This window comes from Macrotis lagotis, chromosome X, assembly GCF_037893015.1.
Source record: "Macrotis lagotis isolate mMagLag1 chromosome X, bilby.v1.9.chrom.fasta, whole genome shotgun sequence".
NCBI lineage: Eukaryota > Metazoa > Chordata > Mammalia > Peramelemorphia > Peramelidae > Macrotis > Macrotis lagotis.
Window position 1 is genome coordinate 220,754,412 of NC_133666.1, and position 24,153 is coordinate 220,778,564.

Genomic DNA, 24,153 nt, shown 5'->3' on the forward strand with positions numbered 1-24,153 from the left:
TTTTCTTACTAAAGAAGTAAAAATATTCATACATTATATATTTCAGAAGGCAATGAAGTTTCAAAAGGCAAACAGTTTTGATTCTAATTAATATGCCTATGTGAACAGCAAACCATCATTCTTATTAGCACTTGTTAGAATACAGTGTATCATCCCCAAAATCTTAATTCATTTTTAACCAATAATAGCTTTTCCTAAATAGTTATTAAGATACCAACGTGTAAAACTACAAGAAGACTTTTGAGACACCTTGTATTGAAAATTATTTCAGTTCTATAAGAAAATGTTTTAAAATATCTTCAAGAATTTGCATGGACAAATCAGTACATAAAACTGAATTACTAATCTGGTCTAATGAGAGAAACCCAAATGAGACACTTAAAAATCTGATAATTTATTGCTACTGGTGATAATAGCAACATGCCCTAATGGGGAAAAGAAAAATACCTAAGTAAATAGTTTTTTTATGAAGTTGAGATAGGTTTTCATTGTCTTAAACTTTGATACAAATATTAAAATCATCTGGTTGGAAAGGACTTTATTTAATATATGAATTCTTACCACAATATCCCTCAAAAATAATGACCAAACTTTTTCCTGACTACCTGCACACTGGCTCAGGAAGCAAACTTTTTTTTCATCTATGATGTTGATCAATAAATCTTTATTATCTAATATGTGAAGTTATATTAAGTTCTATGGACAGTTTTTTTTTAAATCTCCTTTCTAAAAGTTTATTGTCAAATGGAATAAACATAAATACACATAAAGAAAGTGATACATGATCAAATATATATACATATATATGCTAAATTATAATAATTCTGACATAGTACTTTATGGTTTGCAAAGCACTTTATAGATCTCATTTGAGATTCATAGAAATGGAGAGGTATCTCCATTTTCCTTATAAAGAAACTGACAACTCAGAATGACCAAGTGATGTGATGATACTGATAGGAAGCGATGAGGTCAGCTTTCGGCGCAGCTTTTCTTGATTTCTGGTCCAGATTACTACACAATGCTAGGCATTTACTGAAATTATTTAAATGATTACAGCCTGCTAGAGTAGATAATGAAGTTGTTGGAAAGGAGTAGTAAAAACCTAATTCATTCATATACTATTTAATTATCTACTTTGTGCAAAAATTGTGATAAATTTAAAAGGCTAAAATTCCGAGAAAAAATTTTAAATGACACCATAATTATGAAAATAAGATTATTAGGAGAATAATATTTTAGCAATCATAATGGGGATTTTAAAAAATTCTTAACATTGATGTGTTCACTTGCAGGTAAAAACAAAGTGCTGACATAGTTATGCAAATTGACTGACACTTTCAAAGTTTTAAAGTTAAGTTTCTAATGCCAGTTATTTTCTCATATACATATAAAACATTCCAGATTCCAAAGAAAATATTTCATTATTTGAAAGAGAAACTTTGAATTCTGAAAATAACTGAGATGGTGAAATTGTAGAAATTGTTCTTACTTAATAAGTAAACTAGTAGTGCATACAGTATATTTCCAAAAGAGTGATTTTAGCACTTTCTATGTTCGAAGTACTGTGATAGGCATTAGGGTTATAAAGTAAGAAATGAAACCATTGGTGCAGCTAGGTGGTTTAGTGGATATAATACCAGCTCTGGAGTCAGGAGGACCTGAGTTCAAATTTGGCCTCAGACACTTAATAATTAACTTATCTATGTGACCTTGGGCAAGCCATTTAACCCCACTGTCTTGCAAAAAAAAAACACAAAACAAAACAAAATGAAACCATTTCTGTCGATAGTGATCTGATAGTCATTTACTAAAGACAAATTTAATGAGAATTATTTCTTAAAGGTTGCTTTATCTGTAGAGATGTAGTTGGGTTATACTAAATAGAGAGCTTTCCTAGAAGTATTAAGAAGTGTTAGGTTCAAGAACAACTTCTGACATATATAAACTATGTGACCCAGTAAATTATTTAAATATCCCAGTACTCAAGGCAACTTTCCAAGACTAAATTGCAGAGAAGGTGCCAGGCTGCATTGGAAGAGGGCATTGGCATCTGCTATCCCCATGAAATTCTAGGTCCAGTCTCTGTCCCATTTTGTCATGGAAGCAAATAGTTTTCATTTAGGGATAGGGATTTTGTGAAGTGAGAGAAAGATGTAGGGTCAGGAATTCTTCAGAGTTGTCCTCAATTAATTAGAAAGAAGAAAAGAAATCAGACACAAAAGAAATAGTTAACATGTCAGAGAAGAGAAGACAGTCATCAATGTCAGTAGTAGTGGATAAAAGTTTTAGTATTTTAGAGACTAGAGTGGTACAGGAGATTAAAAAGTCATCAAATTTGTCCCAGAAATTTTATCACTCATCTTAGAAAATATCATTTTAGTAAGTTATAAAAATCCCTGGGCATATTACTTTGGATCAGAGCAGATAGTTGGTGCAGAAAAATTTATGGATTCCCATGTTGATAATATATTGGAATAGTTTAGGCATAAATTGGGAGATATTAGATGATGTGGATAATCTAGAGCCAATTCATATATATGAGAGATGCTAAGAGCATAAAAGAACTAAGAATCAGACTGTCTGAAAATCAGTTGAAAGAATTGAATATATTTATTTTGGAGAAAAGACAGTCATAGTGGGAGTGGTTTTGGGGAGTGAGATGAGAAGGTTTGTGGCATGGTAGAAATCTTCAAAGATGGAAGTAAACATAGGTTATAGAGGATTTTTAAAAATGTCTTTTAAGAAGCATTAGGAAAAGAGAGAAAGAGACATTAATATCAGAGAAAAAAGATGAAGGTGGAACCTATTGTCTTATGTAGTAAGAAGACAAGTTGGCAATTCAAAAATGTAAATCTCTTTTTCCTGGACTGCTGAGATAAAAGGGAGAGCTATAAGGAATGGAAGATACTTTAAGGATAGAGAAATGAACATTATAAGGAAAAAAACAAGGGAAGGGGATATGTATAATAACCAAATATTGGTGTTATATGTTTTATGAATTCTTCCTCATAAAAGTTCACAAACTTTTACAACTAGAAACAGTTCAGTCTTCCCTGGACAAAAATTTTATATCCATATATACTTAATATGTACTAAGTATGCATACTTTTTCAAGACCAATCACCATATTTCTTTAACCTGTAATCTTCCATTTCATAGCCATCATTCTAATATAATATAATATATACATATATTTTTGTCATAAATCTTGGTGATTTGATTCAACACTTTTCCAAATACTGTTAGCCAAAATATTGACATTTCTGTGACATTCTGATGGTTTATAAGAACAGTAGATTAGCATATTTGAAATTGGAATTATCTTGGAAAACATGAAACAATCACTTTAAGAGAAAAATTAGTCTTAAAATTTGACTTCCAATTGGGTTTTCTTTCTGGAATACAAAACTATTTACTAGCTGAAAACATTATTTTCCATGATCACTTGTCATTTAAAAAAAAACAACCCTGTCCATCATTTCTTTTATATTCTCTCTCTCTACTTCTTTACTTGAGGTTTAAGACTGGGATCTCTAACTATATTTTTAGTTTAAATAATGTCTCATATATGAATTAGCTGAATATTAAATATAACAATAAATATATAGTGTATGTATAATTAATATAAAATGGTATTTATGCCTTGACCTTAGTCCGGTGAGTAGACTTATCATGATTCCTCAGTATAAATTCATAGAAATTATTGTAAAGATGGAACAATTGATTTAATTGATACATTTTCTAAATGTATTTAACCAATTTTCAAGAGATTCTCTGGCATAATATTTTCATGCCAAATGTGACAACAGCTCATAATCTTAATAGAAGGTGACAGAAAATTCAGTTCAGTGCTTCTTAATGGGAATATTACCCTAATGGACACTTGAATTTACTCCTATATTACTGAATATTGATATTCTGAATATAAAAAAGTCATTTGAATCAGTGATTTTTAAAGGCATGTAAATAAATATTTCAACTTGCAAGAGAAACTCTGTTGTAGTCAGAACTCACTCTCTCTAGCATTCTCCTATAGACTATAAGATTATTGAAACTGATTAATTTAGCCCCTTTGAACCAGGTTCCTCTCTAATTTGTTAAGGATGAATTTGAAAAACAAAATATCTTGGAGCGAGTAACATTAGTTTAGTACCATAACGTATTTTGATTTCACATTGGTTTTTTAATTCAACCCAATTTCTATTAATGTAATATATCTTAATCTGGTAAAATACTAAAGTTGTTGCCTATTTTGTTTTTGCTTTGCCATATATTTTTATGAGATATTCAAAACTTCAATGTAGTATTATATCTCCATTAGCTTTGCTACTTTAGGATGCAATGATCCTTATTCATACTCTGAATGATTTTAAAATATGGTGATGTTTTAATTGAAACACCATTTTTCATCCTTTTAAATGTATTAAATAAATTTAAATTCCAGACTTTAGAGTTAAAATTGTTCTTATGCTGACATATTCACTGTCAAGTCCATGAAATATTAGAAATACTTATAGTCCTTTTAAGTTGAATAATATCATAATGTTATTATCATAATGATATGGTTATCATCCTAATGATAATTATTTTCATGAATAGTAAGAGTAAAAAAAAAAGAATACATATTTTACCTCCACATGATTAGATGTCTAAGGAGCATCAGTTGAGGACTACTCCCTCCCCTTCTGGGAAATTCCCTCTGCCAACAAAAATAGACTACTATTCTACATCTACTGATCACCTTAGAGAATTGCTTTGTTGCTTGGGCAACTAAGAGGTTAAATGACTTGTCCACAGTTGCAAAGTTAATAAAGAATTCAGATCTAGAACTTGAACTAGGTCTTCCTTAATTACTTAGTCTATAAAGTTTAACTTTATTTAAAGTTTCCTTCAGTAGGTTGATCAAAGGCCATGCAGGCTATAATGTAATAACTTTTAGCTAAAACATAAATGATGTTTTATAAGATAGATATATATGTAGATAGATTAAACAGTTAGATAAACTCACTTGATTAGAATTAATTAGGTTAGGGTTTTGGAGTTGATTCCTACATTGGCTACATTGGCTAGATAGCTTTGTGCAGAGGAAAACTACATAAATATATGTATATTCATATATCTTTGTGTATTTTGGCATAGATCTATATCATGGTCCATAGGCTTCTCTACATGGTTCTAACTACATGGTATGAGTAAATAGCCACATCTTTGTTTATGAATTATGTACCTTTTTTTCAAATGTTCAGTGAGAATATTTTACAGTAGACATTGGGCAAATATTCTGACTAAATTTTCTTTAAAAATCAAATAACCAAAAATATTCTATTTTTGCTTATTTTTAGCCATTTTTTGCTTTATATTTTTAGACTATTAAGGTTAAAATATATATTGACTTTCCTAAATTGTCGGCTATATAAAGTTTTTTGAATATTTTTATCACAGCCTAATTTAGTGCCTTTCACCTACTAGGTGCTTAGTAAAATGTTTGTTGAATTAAATTGGAGGGAGTTGAACAGACAGCTTGTCTTGGATGTGGTTCCTGCTTAATTGAAGAAATTCCCTTATGTGTAATCTTGTTGCCTTTTAATTGCATACCACTTCATTGAGCAGGACCTCAAGAGTTTGGGACACCATTAGAAATAGTTCCACTAAATTTATAATAAATAGATCTTTTAGATGTATGATTTGAGTATGTCAGGGAAAAGGGATGTTTTGGAGGGTTTCTGGTTGAATTATTCTTTCTTCTCAGTAATTGACCTCAATTATAATTATAACTTGGATTCTTTCTCCCCTTTCTGAGACAGAAGAGATAACTAGCTATATATAGTTATTAAATATGACTGTGGATATAACATTAAAAATTCCTGCCAAAATCCAGGAAAGTGACCAACTTCCTGGTTGGCTAAAATTTTAGAATCAGCAAGTGAGTAAATCCAGGGAGATATATATATATATATATATATATATATATATATATATATATATATATGAAGTGACAGTGACATTCTGGGGATAAGAAGGAAGAAAAGGTTAATGCATAGGGGCTTCAGGTCAGGAGAATCATGAGCCAAATAGAGCCTGGAGATATTTGACTAAAGATTAGCTTATCAAGTTGAGGTACCATCCAGTTTGTCTTGGATAGAGTGAATGAACATTCAGTTGACCTCAGCCTTATTCGTTATATTACTATGTTGCAAATTACTTTCCATTGTACATAAATCCTAGAAAATATACGCTTGTGATTTAAAGTATGTGAGAGAAGAGAAAAGAGGAGTGGAATAAATGAATAACTATATTTGTAACAATGGAAAGGAGAGAAAGAAAAAAGTAAAGCCTTGATCAGGGTAGCATATATCTGGACCCAGAAAAACAAACAGCTTTAAAAAATCAAAAAGATTAAGAGGTCAGGGCATCAAATTTAGGTTTGGAGAATAGAGTAAGAAGGAAAGGACAATTGCGGGGAGGAGGTGAGGCAGGAGGAAGTCCTGAGTTCACTTAGTGTTTCCTTCAGTCTCCTCATCTGTAAAATGAGCTGGTGAAGGAAATGGCAAACCATTCCAGTGTCTTTGCCAAGAAAACCCCAATTGGGGTCACAAAGAGTCAGGCAAACCAGAATAACAAACAAAGGAAAGCCCCAAGGCCAAGGCCAGAGTTCTAAGCTCTGTTAAAAGGAGCTGAGTCTTTTGGAAGTTAATGTACTGAACAAAGCTTATAGTCCTTTACAGAGAAGGATTTTTTTTGCATCAAATTCAGATCAGAAATTTAAGCACCTACAGTGTGCAAAGCACTATGCTAAGGGATTACAAAGTTTATATAACAGTCTTTGCCCACAAAATTCTAGTAGGGAGATAAAATGCCTGCACATACTATGCCATATTACAAAGCAAAGTGTTAGAAAAACAAAATGTTATATGAAATCTGAAGTATAAGGTTGTTAGTCTTCTGTGGGGATCATGAAAGTCTTCACAGAGGAGGGTTAAAAGCTTTAAAGACAAAATAGGTTTTCAAAGGATAAAGACATAGATCATAGACATTCAGGGCAGAAGGACTAGAGATACAGAGGCATGAGAAGAATCTATCTGTTGAGAGACAGCAGTTGTGTTTGATTGGAGCATAGTGTGAGTGGAAAAGAGGAATCAGAGATAAGCCTGGAAGTGTAAGTGGTGCCCAGTTAAGAGACCTCAGTGTCATTCATAACATTCAGAGACATAAATCTTACAGCTATAATGTGCTCACTGTCTCACTGGAAGCAGGAGGATATAGACACATGAACAGAAAGAAAAAAAACATGAAGATTTTTAAGAAAGTTAAAGGGTTGGGGTAGTATGTTTTGCTTTGTTTGTTTTTATTTAGTTCTGTTATTAAACATTTCATATGGAATTGCCTTATCATTTAGTAGGAAGTTATTAGATGGATGGATAGATAGGTAGATAGATAGTCTTCCTATGCCATATCCATCTTTCCCCCCACTTCTCCCACACTCCATTTCTTTCCCTTTCCTTTCCACCAAGGATCAGAATATAGTAATATAATGCTGTTTAAGTCACATTCAACTCTTCATGACCCTGTTTAGGGTTTTCTTAGCAAAGATACTAGAGTACTTTTCTATTTCCTTCTCCAAGTCATTTTACAGATGAGAAAATTGAGACAGAGTTAAGTGACCTGGCCAGGGTCACATAGCTAGTGTCTGAGGACAAATTGAACTCAGGTCTTCCTGACTGTAGTGCCCCTACCTACTCACCCATCCACTGTGCCACCTAGCTGCCTACACACACACACACACACACACACACACACACACACACACACACACACACACACGTAGATTATTTCATATTCCTTCATACTAAGTAACTATTTAGGCTAGTTCTGCTTAATTCTTTTCCTTTGCTATAAGGAGGGACCTACCATTGGGAAATATTTAATAATATATGGAAATAATTATAATATAAAAACAAAAAGCATCAATAAAACTTTATTTCAAAAAAGCCACAAACCTTTTATATAGCATTGAAAAGCACATAGACACTGAAATGATTGAAATGCCACTCATGTGACATTATAAGTTATCTATTCTTGACTTGTGGTTCATAAATCATCATCTGGAATTTCCGATAGGCTGAAGTTCTCTCATTTACTTATATGCAGTCAGCTTTGGATGAGTTATACCTCAAGACCAGGCATCAAACAGTCCAGTGACCTGTGAGTGAATAGCTTCACCATATCATTATGGAAGTAAATTTCTTCTATTCCTCTCATCTGTTTGGTCCTTTCAAACCAGCATTGTGCATTACCCATTTGTTAACATTTTCATATTATAGGATATAAGTATTAGGAAAATGCTGGTTAGTAAGTTGACAAATGTTCTGGTGTTAGACCTTGGATAGGATTGGACATAACAGGACAGTAAAGTACTCAAAAAGCATAAACAAGAATCATTCTTTGGCAAAATGGAATATTTGAATGATATAAGGGCAGATACCATAGAATGCATGTGATAAACACTGAGTGTTTATATTATTTATATAATATTTATATTTATATTATTCCCATTCTATTATATTAATGGGATTGGTATATTGTCATCATTTATTTTGAGCATGCTATAGTAATACATTAAAATGAGCAAAATGTATGTATAAAATTATCTTGAAATTTAATCATTATTCATATTTAAGACTTGTGAATTGAACTTTATTCTTAAATATATTTTTACATTAACCTAAAACCTTTGGTTGACCATTATAGTTTTTGATATTTGTTATATAATTATAAATGAAAGAAAAATAATGAAGGTTTCTAACTAGCTGAAAAGAACTGTGATTCAAGAGATTATATTTTAAGTAGTACAGTTGTTGTAGCCCTGAACTCAGACCTCATTTACTGAGCAGATGTATGAAACTGGGCAACCCTGCCTCAGTTTTTAAACTCTGTCTGTCTCAGTTTTCTTGATTATAAAATGATAATAAAGTTCATGATTCATTTGTACTGTTGTCAGGATTTAAAAAGATAATGCTTCAGCAATGGCAACAGTGGAAAAATATGGAAGTAGCTTTTGTGATGGACTTATCATAAAGAATGTGATCCACCCACACAGAGCTGGAGGTGTTGGAACACAGACTGAAGCACATTTTCATTGTCATTATTATCATTATCATCATCATCATCATCATCATCGTTGTCGTCGTCGTCGTCTTTTGGGGGGGTTGCCCGGGGCCGCACAGCTGGGTGATCATTGGGTGTCTGAAGCTGGATTTAGACCCAGGTGCTCCTGACTCCAGGGCTGGTGCTCTGTCTGCTGTGCCACCTGGCTGCTATTATTATTATTATTATTATTATTATTATTATTATAATATTAGTATTATTATATTATCATCATCGTTATTATTTTATTTTGGTGGGATTTTTTTGGTTTTTGCAGGGCATTGGGATTGGGGTGGCTTGCCCAAGGTCACACAGCTGGGTGATTGTTGGGTGTCTGGGGCCAGATTTGGGCTCGGGTGCTCCTGGCTCCAGGGCTGGTACTCTATTCACTGGCCACCTGGCTGCCCCTAAAATTATTATTATTATTATTAATAATAATAATAATTTTTCTCTTTATTGTTCATGCGGGTCTGTATTTTGGGGGAGGGGATATTATGTTTACTCTTAAACAAGAATATTTTAGTAATGTGTAAAAAACTTCATTTGTACAAAAATAAGAATAAAATAAAAAAAGGAAAAAGAATGCTTGTAAAGTTCTTTGTAATCCATAAAGCACTATATAAATGCAGGTTAATTGTGTTTTTAATAAATTTAGATTTTGATAATCTGACAACTAGCCTAGGGAACTTTAAAACACACACACACAGATTTCCCAGTACCATACACTCTTCTATAAACTTTCATTTTCAGAATGAATTTGTAAAGGTATGTGCTTGAGCTGCAGTCAGGTCAGTAGATGCCTTCTTGCATCCTATTTTACCTCACTGGAACATAATGGGCAAGGACCTATATTGATTACCATGACTTACAGAGGGGAAAGCACAAAGATGTGCTTCAGATTGGATATAAATTATAACTAACATTTCTAAAGTCAGTGACTTACAAAAACTGCATCCTTTGGAGACATCCAGATGTTAAAGGGCTGGTGTTAAGGTTATTAACTTTTTGATTGTGGAACTGGAATACTTAACCCCTTTAGCAATCATCATGATTCCAAAAATCATATGGATTGTGTTCTATCACCTGCCTTTTCCAGAAATGTTCATTAGCTCCTACCACCAGAGGTCACTTTAATAAATACTGGGTCAACACTCACTACATCAGAGCAAATACATTGCTAGCGCAATATAAAGTTATCTTTTTCTTTCTTGCCTAGGTGCAAAGGATTTGTTTATGATGAGTTTTTGCTTTTGTGGCATATCTCATAGTAGTATTTCAAAGGATTAACTATTTGAGATAATAAAAATGTCTTTATTTTAGATATAGAGACATAAGGCAAAAAAAAAAAAGTTAAATGACTTTTCCAGAACCGCAGGCAAATTGATAGAAATGCCAGAAATAGTTATCAAATCTCAGTCTTCCAATCCAGCTGTGTGCTCTATTTGTAGACCATCAGTACTAACCCGTGCATTTAACTCTCCCTTTTCCAAGGCAGAGAGACATAGAGGTACATAGATGAGTAAAATCCATAGCTATTTTAGAAACTCTATTTTAGTCATTTGTTTCATCCTCTCCTTTTAAATCATTTACTATAACTACTTAAAAGTAGTTTTTTGGGGGGTTTCACCAGAGTAGACCCTTCTATCATAGTACAAATGAACATCTAAATGATAGATTGCAGAAAGGGGGAGGAAGAGAATTCAAAAACTAGAAATAATTCCCCTATCGGAATGAAAAATGAGAAATCTATTTATATTCTAATTTGCTGTTTACCATCAAAGAGATAGAAATTATATCCAGTACTATGAATGAATTATCACCTATCTAAATATGAGCCAAATTGTTCAAATGCCTCAGCTGCTTTTTGGGAGTTACAAGGTTACTTTTGGAAAACATTAATCCACAGATCACTATAATTCTGCAGTGTTCAATAAAATCACTACTTTAGTACATTAAATGATCCCCTGGGTACCTGAGATATCTAGGATTGAAGGTTTTAAAGCTAGAAGGAACTTTAGGAATCATCCATTCTAGTCCCCCTGGTTTTATAGGTGAAGAATTTGAGGCCTGGATTCGTTATTTCCCCAAAACTACAAAGGCAACAAGTAGTAGAGTGAAGATTTAAACTCAAGTTCATGAAATCTTAAAAGCCTAAAGTTGAAAAGGATCTGAGAAATCATCTAGTCCAAGCTCCAATTCAGAAGTAACCCCAATGCATTACCTTTTTGAACCAATAGAAACCTATGATCCTTCTCTTTTAACTTCTTCTACCAATTATCCCTATTCATCCTTTCTGAAACATATCCCACATGACCACAACTCATACCTTCTTCTCTATATAAACTGACTTTCCAGTGGTCCCAGAACATCTATTCCAATCTGCTGAAGATGTACCAAATTCAGAAAACAGCCCCAGTTAATCCTCAGATTTCAAATGGACTTTATTCCCAAAGCTTATTTGCAAGTCTGAGTTTGAAACACAGAATTCATTGTTCCAAAGAAATAATAGTATAAAAGTCTAGATTTTTCTGGTAGCCCACAAAAGCCCATTTAACCTGTATTGTAACTGAATAATAATAAAGAAACTTCATTTTAAGTGAAAATATTTTCTGATTTCAGACTTGGCATAGCAAGAGTATATTTTGATCCAGTGAAACCCAGACACAACACTGGGAGTGAAATAGAATCTCCCAGGTCTACCTGATGAAGAAAAATAAAGCCTAGAAATTTTCAGCATTAGCAGGTAGAATATAGGATCATTGGTTTCTCCAGCATTTGTGACCGCTAATTCAGGACTCTTTTCAAAAACACTCATTTTGTTTGTAAAGTGCACATTCCATGCTATGGAAATGTGGGTGTCTGAGAGTATAAATGTAAGGATGCCTCAGCTTTTCATATGTATGGGCCAGTCACTTCATCTTTCTTGAGTTTCCTTTTTTTTAAATAAGGAGTTTAGGTTAGATGAGCTCTAAAGTTCTCTCTGGCTCTAAAATTCTATATATTTATGGCATAATTAGATATGTGCCATGATATACCCTGAACACTAGGAAGTATATGGTACTAGTCTTGGCTAGTTGAGCAAATGTTGATTTTTTTTTTTTGGTATGACACATCAAAATGAAAAAAAAAATGTTTTTCATTTTTTGTTGTATCTTTCCATACTAATGAGTTGTATGAAGTAGAAAGAAGGATTTTTATCCCCCTAGAGGTTTAGACTTTATGTTTTTTATAATGTCCCATAGTTTTTATTTTAAAAAACAACACCAAAATTCTTTATTTAACACATAAAACTGTTGGAATTCCATTTATAATAAGTAAATGAATTTCAAATAAGCAGAAGAAAATAGTAGGAATCAGATGATAGTAATGGGCTGGGTTGAACCAATTTCCCAATAATTCATCACCATAAAGAAGTGAAACTTCTTCAATAGGATAGTAAGACTGTATCTTTAGAGCTGGAGTAGACATCTGAAGTTATCTTATTTTTTTAGCAGAATAATTAAAGACCCAAAAATCTATGGAAGGAGTAATGTGGTTCTAGGAATTTTGTCCAGGTTTTTTTAAGTTAAATAAAATGAAATAAAGATCAGGACTAAGTAATTCCGTTTTGTAGCCCTTATCAAAATAATTGATGAAATGGTCAGACAGGTTTAAATTTTATTTGGATTTTTCTCACATCTCATTTAGTGTTCAACTGAGCCTAAAGATGGTTTATGACATTCTTATATTTTGCTATTGTTTTGTTGTTTTAGGTAAATAACAACAAAAACACCTATGGAAATAGATGAAAATAAAAGTAAATAATCATTAAATCTTAAATTAAATCATTAAATCTTGGCTTACATCCTCAGAAAATGTTCAGGCCAGATTTTCTTATATCAGTATGAAAGACCAGAATTATATCACAAATTGTATTCTGTTACACTAAGTGTTGTTTATTCTATAAGGTATTTTCTTAAATAAGCAAAATTTTAAATCTTGATATTTAAATAAAACAAAAAGTCTTCATTTTTCTTTCAACTGTAAATATGAGTTATCTTTATTGTTGTTATTTTCTACCAAAAGAGTCCCCACAGAATTAATTAATTCTGGTGCTATATATAACAAAAGATATGGGAAAAAAACTAGCTTAACAGACAAATTTTTATTGCAATGTATGGCATCATTAGCAAGGCTCTTTTTAAATTCCAAAGTTGAGTTTTGAAATATAGTAAAAATAGTTTTCAAAAATACCTCCACTTAAATTGTATATACTTGTCACCATATGTGACATTATAATAAAGCATCTGTCAATATTTCTGGGATTTTAAACTTAAGGAATTTTTTTAAGTTCTTATGAGAGATCTCTTGAAGGAAAAAATATCTGGAAGTAAAAGTTGGCAGTACATGGAAATATTAATACAATGTTTGATTTGATTGTTCAAATTTGTAAATATTTTTATTTATATAAATACAAAATATCCCCAGTTTGAGAAATGTCATTTACTCTATGATTAACCCAATCTAAATTTTGATGACTTTAATACAAAAAAATGAATTTTCCTTTCTAGTAATTTTATTTTACCTTTCTGTCAAATAAATAATATCTTGTAAAAATAAATTTAAAAATAGATATTATTGTGTCCATAGTGCTTTGAGTTATAAAGTAACACAGATTTTTGTGTACACTTTATTTTGCAGCAATTTTTGTTACATAAAAATAACTGATAACTTCTGATATCTACTCCAGTTCTAAAGATACGGCCTTATTATCCTAATGAAAAAGTTCCACTTCTTTTTGGTGATGAATTATTGGGAAATAGGCTCATCCTAGCCCATTTCTATTAGGTGATTCCTACTATTTTTCTTCTACTGACTTAGCTTATTCAACAAGGACTGAAGTTGTCAGTAGTTAAGTTTTCTAACTTAGTAGAATTTGTATGTTTGGTTGGGTTATTTATAATACAATTGTAACTAGGTTTGAGGAGTTATAGTAAATTTAAGTGATATGCTATAGAGAATATAAATACATAAAATTTAAGTTCAAATTTAAGAGTTCCAACCAACTTTCTTTTATAACTGGTTTAAAACCATACTACTTTGGCCTCAAGTTTTATCATACTAAACTTTTAAGTTTATCTATATTTTCCTTTTATGTATAATGCAATAAAGTTTTTACTATTTAATTTTCACTGAGAGTCATTAGGTCACTTTTCATCTTTCTAAATGCTCATTGATACCAGTGAGAGTTCCAGATTACATTGAAGACCAAATATTACCCTCCTTGTTAAGGTTTTTAATGAGCTTGTTGAACTGTCTTTTTACAGTACTATTGGACTATAAAAAATTGCTTTGGAACAATCACACACAAACCTTATATTCAAGAGAGACCTTTTGCCTGACCACCTATAGCTAGAAAGGTTAACCTTGTGATTTCCTTCCTTTTATTTATATGTTTTCAAAAAATGCCTTAGGTCAGATGAGAGCAAAGATTCATAAGTACTAGATTCAAGATAAAATGAAGACACTGATAAAGATATTAGTTGGTTAGTGTAATAAGATCAGTTCCAGGGACAAATATAATGCCTAAGGAAAGATGTAAACATATTTCTTAGAATTGTGATAGTTGGGCGGCTAGGTGGCGCAGTGGATAAAGCAACAGCCCTGGAGTCAGGAGTACCTGAGTTCAAATACAGCCTCAGACGTTTAATAATTACCTAGCTGTGTGGCCTTGGGCAAGCCACTTAACCCCATTTGCCTTGCAAAAACCTAAAAAAAAAAAAGAATTGTGATAGTTATCTGTGAGATTATTAGTTACTTTGTGTGTCAAAATAGTGGAAAAAATGAAAAAAAAGTGACTGGAATAAGAAGAATGTGAATTCTGCACCATCTACTCAGAGGATATTATGAATCCAAAATTATTGACCTCAATATGTACTACATCCTGTACTTGAAGATGTATTAAAATGTATAAATGCAGAAAAATGAAAATGTATTAAAAAAAAATAAGTTGATCCTCATGGAGCACATTCATGAACCAAAGGCAGATAAGGCCCAAAGAAGCTCTTATCTGACCAGACTAAAGCTCTTTGGTCCAAGACCAAGGAAGCTTGAAAGCATCAGAAAGATCATCAGGCTAAAAAAGATATCACCAGAAAACAAGAATGATTCTTCTTTACCTCCTCATAACATAGTACCCTTTGCTTGGCTCATACAATAAAACTTGGCAGACTTTCAGCCTTGCCCCTCCCCCAAAAAAGGGAGCTAAGTAGCACATGAGATATAGAGTGTGGGGCCTGAAGTCAGGAAAACTCATTTTCTTAAATTCAAATCTGGCCTCAGATACTTACTAGCTATGAGACCCTGTGCAAGTCACCTCACTGTTTGCCTCAGTTTCCTCATAGAAAATGGCAAAATGCTTTAGTAGCTTTGCCAAGACAATCCTAAATGGGGTCACAAAAAGTCAAACATAACTGAAACAAAAAAACCACACACACAGTTTTCATGTCCCTGTGTCATCATTCATTATCATTAAAAACATTAAGCATTTTGTTGTATGTGATACCATGCTAACTTTATACTTTCTTTATACTTTATACTTTCTTTTCTAACTTTATACTTTCTTTTTTTTTTAAGGTTTTTGCAAGGCAAATGGGGTAAAGTGGCTTGCCCAAGGCCACACAGCTAGGTAATTATTAAGTGTTTGAGACTGGATTTGAACTCAGGTACTCCTGACTCCAGGGTTGGAGCTCTACACACTGCGCCACCTAGCCGCCCCCAAATAGCAAACTTTAAAGAGTATAGATACCCAAGAAAAGGAATTGTTATCCTACAATAGTTATGTCTTTAACTTGGTTCAGAAAACTGGGAACTTTTTGAAAAAAAGGTATTGTTGCACTGGCATGAGACCTGGATTTGAATTTTAGTTCTGTTCCTTAATAACTATGTACAACCCTAGGCAAGTTTCATCACCTCTTTGGGCTTCAGTTTCTTTAACTGCAGATTGAAGAGGGCATACCTCTTAAAGCTCCTTTCAGATATAAATCCTATGATCACAATGGGAGAAAATAAAGGATTCAGGGACAAATTTCAGAGTTTAAGTATCCAAAGAATGTAAACTGAATACTTGGTGAGTTGACTTTTGAGAACAATATATTATGCTGTTGATATTTGTGGGAAATTGTTTACCATATTGGTGATATGTGCTGAGCTATTTGCATTCTCAAACCTAGTTTCCCTCTTTATAAACAGTATGCTTATATGAGATGAACTAGATAATTTAGGTATGTAGATTATAGCCCTGAAATAGAGATTTTTCTCATTGTAAAGCTAACTGATCCATACAGGTATTGACTTATGATTGAGACCTATGGAATAGAAATATGTGTGGCCTGTGGCATGGCAGGATAAAATAGAGATAAGTTGAGTAGGGACAGCTGGTATAAAGGTATAAGGGCTGAAACACTGTAGAAAAGAAAAGAAAAAAATTTTACTAAAAATAATATCTTAAGAGTCTAAATTGTCACAGAAAATATGATGATCCAATTTCCTTATATGCTCTTAAAAATTTTCACTGTATATGATACCTACTAATATTAGGAAATTCAAGCCCTATACCCATTCAAGCATGAGTACAGCTCCATATGTCTTAGAAGGAATTTATGTAATTATTAATCCTCTGAAACCTTTGTCTGAATTTATAACGTAATTTTTCATAACTCACCACCTCTTCTTGGCAGACTTATAAACTCTCCAGTAAATTTTAGTGCTTTCTCAGCAACTCTATTGAAAATCTCCACCTGAGTTGATATTGACCCATTGATGACTACTCTTTGGATTATGAAAATGGAGATATGAAACTAAAAGGAGTATTTCAGTGCATCTAGTCTAGTCCCCTCATTTTACAGATAAGAAAAGAGACCTAGAAAAGTTAAGTGACTTGCCTCAAGTCACATATCTAGTAAATGACAGTAGTAGGATATGAACCAGGGTCTTCTGTTCCATACTGATTTTCAATGTCCCATAGGTAAAAGCAATAAAATCTAATCACCTGAAGGAGTATCTCCCCTCTACTTAGTCACCATCATTCTGCTTCATTAATCCTACTTAGATAATTTTAAAATCCCAATTCATCTTTCACATTAACCTTGAAGGTAGATTTTTTTTTAAAACAATGCTTACCAGACTATATGAAGTCTTAAATATGTTCTGATAGGAAATACAACCACCTCCACATCTCCATGACCTACCATGTAATTCTATGAATACAGTGGATATTTTAAGGAGCTTATTTCTCCAGATGAATGCAAAATCTGAAACAAAGTTTTTTAGTCCTTATTTTTCAAAACTCTTAATATTTTGTACCCAAAATGAACTGTTATCTTTCATAATATTGAAATGCTCTAAACATTTTTCAAAGTTGGCAAAAAAATGGGGAGGAAAAATGGAAGGGGTTGGCCAAGTCACTTAATCTACTTTACCTAACACCTTCTGGAGTACCATGAATTCCCAAGTATAAAAAAAATAGAAATAGTGATTTCCCTCCTAAGTGATTACCTTAGACTTCTATTGAATACTTCAAACTGTTTCAGTCTGGGTAATCACTAAAAAGCCTGTAAGAAAAAAAAGTGTTTTGAGGATGAAAAATAACATATGAGCACTAAGGATTATTATTGTAAATAATTATCATAACCCCTTTATAGTAATAATTTAGCTATATATATATATATATATAGTTCTGTTCGATTTTGTATAAATGAGCTCCACTATTGGGGTTTCAGTATTCATTTGTATCTGCCCTCTTTATAGTCACTGATATTTCTGATATTGGAGGATCCAGCACTACTGAATTAATTATTCTTATGCCATTTCAATTCAATTCAACAAACATTAAACATTGGCTATATGAGAAGCATTTGCTAGATATTTACAGTCCAGTAAGTATTTTGTTTTTCACCAATAATCAAGTAGGACTTTGACTATTTTATGATATAAGCTCCTGTGCACCTCAAAACTTTATTATAATGAAAACTGAGTGCATTTGTATTGTGCATAATATGTTCTAGTACATATGTGAGATCTGTAGTGTAAAACCCTTTAAGAGTTCTAGACCATAATAAAGCAGTAACATCTTGCAGCTGAGAAAGGGGCATTCTGACTGGAATGCTTAGAGAGGGGGTGGTTTGGAAGGATCTAGAAGGGAATTATGGCAATATCAGTTCATATGAAGAACTTAGTTTAGAGGCTGATTGTAACAAAAAGAGACTATTTCTAGCCTCATTAAGTTAATGCAACCTTAAGTAAATTGAAAAGAAATCGTAGTGTTAGGGATATAACTGACATTCTGGAAACTGTCAGAGCCCTGTCAGGAGGTGACAGGGAGAGTTCATGACAGGGAGTCAGAGACTGAATGACAGTGGCTGACAAAGCTAGGATTTTAAAAGAAACATCCTTAAGAATTGCTTCAAAACAGAAGAGGCTATGTATTGCAGAGCACTTTTAACTATTTGTTCAGTTATTTGCAGTTCAGTTATTTCTACTTTAATATCATTTATCAATTCTTAGCATTATATTTGCTTCTGTTACCTTTAGTGAAATGATGTAACTTTTATTTATAACCCAAATATTGTCTATAATGTACGTCTTTCTTTTGTGTCTAGTTCAAGCAAATTCTCAAATATTTATTTGTTCATTCAATTACCCCAAAACTGACTCCTGCCAGCACCTAATGGCAAGAAAACTAAAAGACTCTAATATTCTCACCAAGATTTAAAATACTTCTTGCACAAAATCCTCATAACAATTTTTAAGTTACATCATAAATGATTCCCCCAAATTACTCCATAATCTCAATCAAAGGTAGCCTCTTAATTGGTTTTCCTGCCTTAAATCTCTCCCTACTTTACCCTCTCTTCTACATAGTTGACAAGTTGATTTTCTTTAGCATTTGATTTTCCTCTACTCAAGAATCTCCAGAGGCTTTCAGTTGCTATTAGGATAAATCTATAAATTTTTTCATTTGGTTTTTTAAACCCTCACAACTTGACCCTGACCTCTCTTTCCAAATTCATTATAAATTACTATCCTTCCTGTTCTCAGTGGTCCAGGTAAATTGGTCGTCTATTTCTTACACATGAAACTCTATTTTTCATTTCCCTAACTTTTTACTGATCCTCCCCCATTTTTGAAAAGCACTTTCTCCTCACTTCTTATGTATAGAATTTTTTATTTATGTCAATGTATCTTTTACACTTTGCCTCTCCTGATGTCTCCTCCAACTGCTACTGACCTCCTTCCATTCATTCTTAATATCTTATATTTTGTATTCACTTAAGTCTTTGTATCAGTATCACCTAGTATGATGGTACATAGCAGGTGCTTAATGAATTATTGCTGATTGAAGGCAAATTCATAATTCTAATATATAATAAATGTATAAAGTAAATGATCCAGCTTTATGTCATTTGCAGTTAGAGAGGCATCACAGTCTTAGTCCAGAATAAAGTCAGGTAAACCTAAATTTGAATCCTGCTGGGACTATACAAACCTGAGCAAGCCAGTTAGCCTCTCAAGTCCATTATAAAAAGGGGGGTTTTGATTTGATGATTTCTGGGGTTCCTTTTAACTCTAAATCTATGAACTTGTAGTCCTGTGATCTCCATCTTTACAGGGACTTTCTGAAGTAATTATAAACATAAAAGAGATATTTTTTAACAGTAGCAAAAATCTGTTGCATATGTATACTCATTGAGTGCCACTAACTGTAGTTCACAAGTAAATGTTTCTACGATTCACTTTTTCAATTAGAATTTATTAAACTGTTACTGAATATATTGGCACTAAGTGGAATGGGGCATACCAAAGCAGAAGACAAATCTTGGACTTGGAGCTTACATTTAGTTGAGAAGATGATTCCTATACACATGGTTCATGTGAAAATAAGAATTATCTAAGAAGCTGAGAGAATACAGTGATGAAATGCTATGGGTTAAGGTTAGTATCAAAGTGAGGTGATAGGGCATTATAAGGGTTAGTTTAGGGAAAGCTTCTTGGAGGAGGTGGGGGGGGGGAGTAAATAATGAGGCAGATCTTGAAGGAGACAGTGCCTTAAAAGCTTTGTGACACCTACCAGCTCTGATATAAGGCAAGTCACTTAACCTTTCTGAGCCACCAGCAACTCTAAAAAATTCAGTATGAAAAAAGTAGTAATCAGTTGAGTCAGTAAACATTCATTAAGCCCCTATTTTGTTCAGACCAAAGAGGGGGTGAAAGAGAGTCCCTGCCTTGGAGGAGCTCACAATCTGGGGGGAGGGGAGGAACAGGCACATGGTACAAGATATATACAGAATAAAAAAGAAAAGATTAATAGAGGGAAAGGTCCTAGAATGAAGAAGGGTTGGGAAAGGCTTTCTATAAAAAAATGAAATTTTAATTGGGATGTAAAATTAAGCCAAATAAATTATTAGGTAGAGATAAGTTAGGAGAGCATTCCAGGACAGAGAGAATGCTAGAGTTTGGTGATAATGTCTTGTTTGAGGAATGAGAAGGAGGCCTGTGTCACAGAATGAAAGACACTTGGAAAGATAAAAATATATATATAAGAAAATTGGAAAGGTAAGGGGGTAAGAAGATGGGGAGGGGGAGGTGTATTCTGAAGGACTCTGAACACCAAAGAGATTTTGTATTTGATTCTGGAGGCAATAATGAGCCACTGGAATTTGTTGAGCAGGAGGATACATAGTTGGATTTGTGCTTTAGGAAAATTCAGATGACTGAATAGAGAAGTGGAAAGAAACCTAAGTCAGGCAGACTATTGTAATAATTCAGGCCTGGAGGCGGCTAGGTGGTGCAGTGGATAGAGCATTGGCCCTGGAGTCAGGAGTACCTGAGTTCAAATCTGGCCTCAGACACTTAACAATTAGCAAGCTGTGTGGCCTTGGGCAAGCCACTTAACCCCATTGCCTTGCAAAAAAAAAAAAAAAAAACTTAAAAAATATAATTCAGGTCTGAAGTGATGAGGATCTGAACCACAGTGGAATCCTTAGAAAGAAGGTCTAGAGAAGTCTGCAAACTCTAGCCTAGTAAATGGAGAAATTTCCTATATTGAAGAAATAATAGAGCTTTGATAATATAGTAACAGTCAGTTAAGAAGTGGAAAATTTGGGGGCAGCTAGGTGGATAGAGTACCAACCCTGGAGTCAAGAGGACCTGAGTTCAAATCCAGACTCATAATTCCCTGACTGTGTGACTTTGGGCAAGTAACTTAATCCCAATGTCTTGTAAAAACCTTTTAAAAAGTGAAAAATTTGGTAATCTTTTTAATCACTGTGATTTCTTTTACATTATTGATCAGTTGTTTGAATTTGGGTTGTTTTTGTCATAATGTAGACACTTAGATCTTGCCTGAGAACTTAGTTTTGCAGTACTAAAGGAATTTGTAAATCCTGAAAAACATTAGGATAAGAAGTTTTCTGTGTTTTAAATGGTAAATAGAAATCTCATTGAGGAGTTTATATTCATCAGCATGCATGCATATGGATGTGTGTATATGTGTATACATATATATATGTTTATATATCTGTATGTGTCGATATATCTCTAAATAGATGAGGGAGAGAGAGTAGGAAGAAGGGAGGGAAGGAGGAAAGGAGGGGAGAGGAGAAGTAGGGAGAGAAGGGAGAATGAAGGGGGAGGGGAGAGAATATTTGACTCTTCAGAGTCTAACATTCTACACATTCTTAATGATACTTGGTTGAATCAGATACAATTTGCTTCATGAACAAGACACGTTTTTACACAAGTGGACTAGAAAATAAGGTATCTCAACTGTTCTTCAGCCACCTGCTAATTAAGATGGATGAGGTAGGGAGGAAATCCAATTTCCTTTGAGGTATTGGTGGAGCCAGCATACACAACTTTTAGAGATTTTTATAACCTAAAAAGATTAAGTTGTATTTCAGTATTTCAGTAGATCGGAGATCTCATTAAATATATTTTCCTCTATTGCAGCAAATCAGATGCCTTTTATGTTGCTTTATTTATTCCCCAAATAATCCAACCTGTATACTAGAGCTCATCTTCTAGGTCTTTTTATATTTTGTTAAAGCACTTTGGTTGTCCATCTGCTATCCTAAATACTCATTTTGTGACCAGTACACCCCTTTCTCTAATCACATATACTTGCTTAAGCAGTAAACATTGCACTCTTTCTTCAGCATAAGTTACTACTGGAATTTTTTTAGCTCATTTTCATGCACCATGTATCTCCACATTGCTCTTTCTTCAACTGAAATTTTGATTCTTCAGAGATTATGATATTCTAGAACATTTGCATTTAAAAACTGGTTTTTGTAAAGTTTAAGGTCATCAAAAAGCAAGTCAGCTTGCCAAATACAATTCACCACATTCTCTTCCTCCTATTCAATTCTGGCTCCAACTTTATTGTTCATCTTCATTTCCTACCCCAGATATATGTATTGATATACTCATTTAATGAACTGGTCATTCAGCTGTATACCAGTCTAGATCCAGTGATTCTTAGAATTCATTAGGGAAGAGGGTGGGTTTCCTTTGAACTTATTTGGGAGGAAAATGCATTTATATTTTCACAAATATTAGGTTGGGGTGGGATTGGTGACTGTATTTTAATCAATTAAAAATCTTCTGAGATGTTCATAGGCTTTACCATAATATCAAAGAGAGCCATGAAACAAACAAAAAAAAAGTTTAGACAATAGCATTTTTTATCCATTTCCTTGTTAGGCATTATTACTCTTTTAACCAATTATAAGTCTTAATAAGGAGTTCATATGGTGTTTGATGGCAGCACAAAGCATCTGAATCACCCTACCATCTATCTTTTCTTATCTCCATTAGTAATTATAGAATACAAATTTGTTTCTGTAAGCCAATAAATTTAGTTACAGTATCTCCAAAGATATCTGGGCTTTATCCTTTATATTAAGAAAGGAGAAATCCTTGCTCTAAGCCATTCCCATAGTTTCTAGTATAGCAAGATTTTTATCCCATTTGCAGTGAGAAGTCACTTATAAAGTCAAGAGAAGGATCTTTTTTGTTATACTTTAAAGCTCAACAAGACAAAATAAATACTGTAACAGTAACATCATCTCAGTTCCTCTGTGGCCCAGCTAATATTCCCTTACTCAAGCTCTACCTCAGAATCTCTCTTCACATTTACTTTATGTAGTAGGAACCTTCTTCTGCTTAACACTTTTCCTATTTCACTAACTGCTAGTGCCCTCACTCCCAAACTACTTTGCATTATATTTAACTACCTTGTGTGTGTTGTATAATTATTAACTTTATGTCTAGGCTGCATTCGTTTGTTTATATACTTACTTTTTAGAACAAGTGTTCCTTGTGAGTAGGAATTGTTTCATTTTACACTTCTAATATACTTTATACTTCATTCTTTATACTCCAGCATATGCTAATATCCCCACCATTCTAGATACCCACTAGTCAGTAAGTAAACCAGTCTTTATTAAGTTCTAAGCAGGACACTGTGCCTAGGAGTTACAAAGAAGGGCAAAAGATAGTCCCCCTTTTCAAGATGTTTACATTCTATTAAAAGGACTATATACAAACAAGATATATTGTATATATAGTGGAGATTACCATCAAAGGAAGTATCTCCATCGTTGGAGATAATCATCAAAGGGCAGTAATTAGCCTTAAGAGGAATCCAGAAGGGCTTCTTGGAGAAAATGCAATTTTAACACTTCCTTGAAAGAAACCAGAGATGTAGAAGAGGGAGAGAATTCCAGGCATGGAAGAGTGGGGCAACCAGGGAAAATGTACCAATTGACTACTTGTTGATTGAATGCTTGGTTGAATATCTTAATAGTATAGCTATATCACACATTCTGATTTGGTTTATTATATTTTTCATAAGAATTACCAACCAGGGCAGTTAGGTAGCACAGTGGATAGAGCACTGGCCCTGAAGTCAGGAGAACCTGAGTTCAAATCCAGCCTCAGACATTTAATAACTACCTAGCTATGTGA

General features: G+C 33.2%; 1 protein-coding gene across 20 annotated transcripts in view; it reads left to right on the plus strand.

Annotated features, from left to right (window-relative positions):
- Window positions 1–24,153, plus strand: part of ARB2A (ARB2 cotranscriptional regulator A) — a 490,274-nt gene that overhangs the window by 457,420 nt on the left and 8,701 nt on the right. Inside the window, exon 11 of one of the 20 annotated variants that reach the window (XM_074201385.1) lies at window positions 9,002–9,296. The exons of the other annotated variants lie outside the window; for them this stretch is intronic. Within the exon in view, the coding sequence (XP_074057486.1) occupies window positions 9,002–9,078 (77 nt within the window). The 3' untranslated portion in view covers window positions 9,079–9,296. Of the gene's footprint in view, window positions 1–9,001; window positions 9,297–24,153 lie in introns of those variants that run through there. 20 annotated transcript variants of the gene reach the window in all.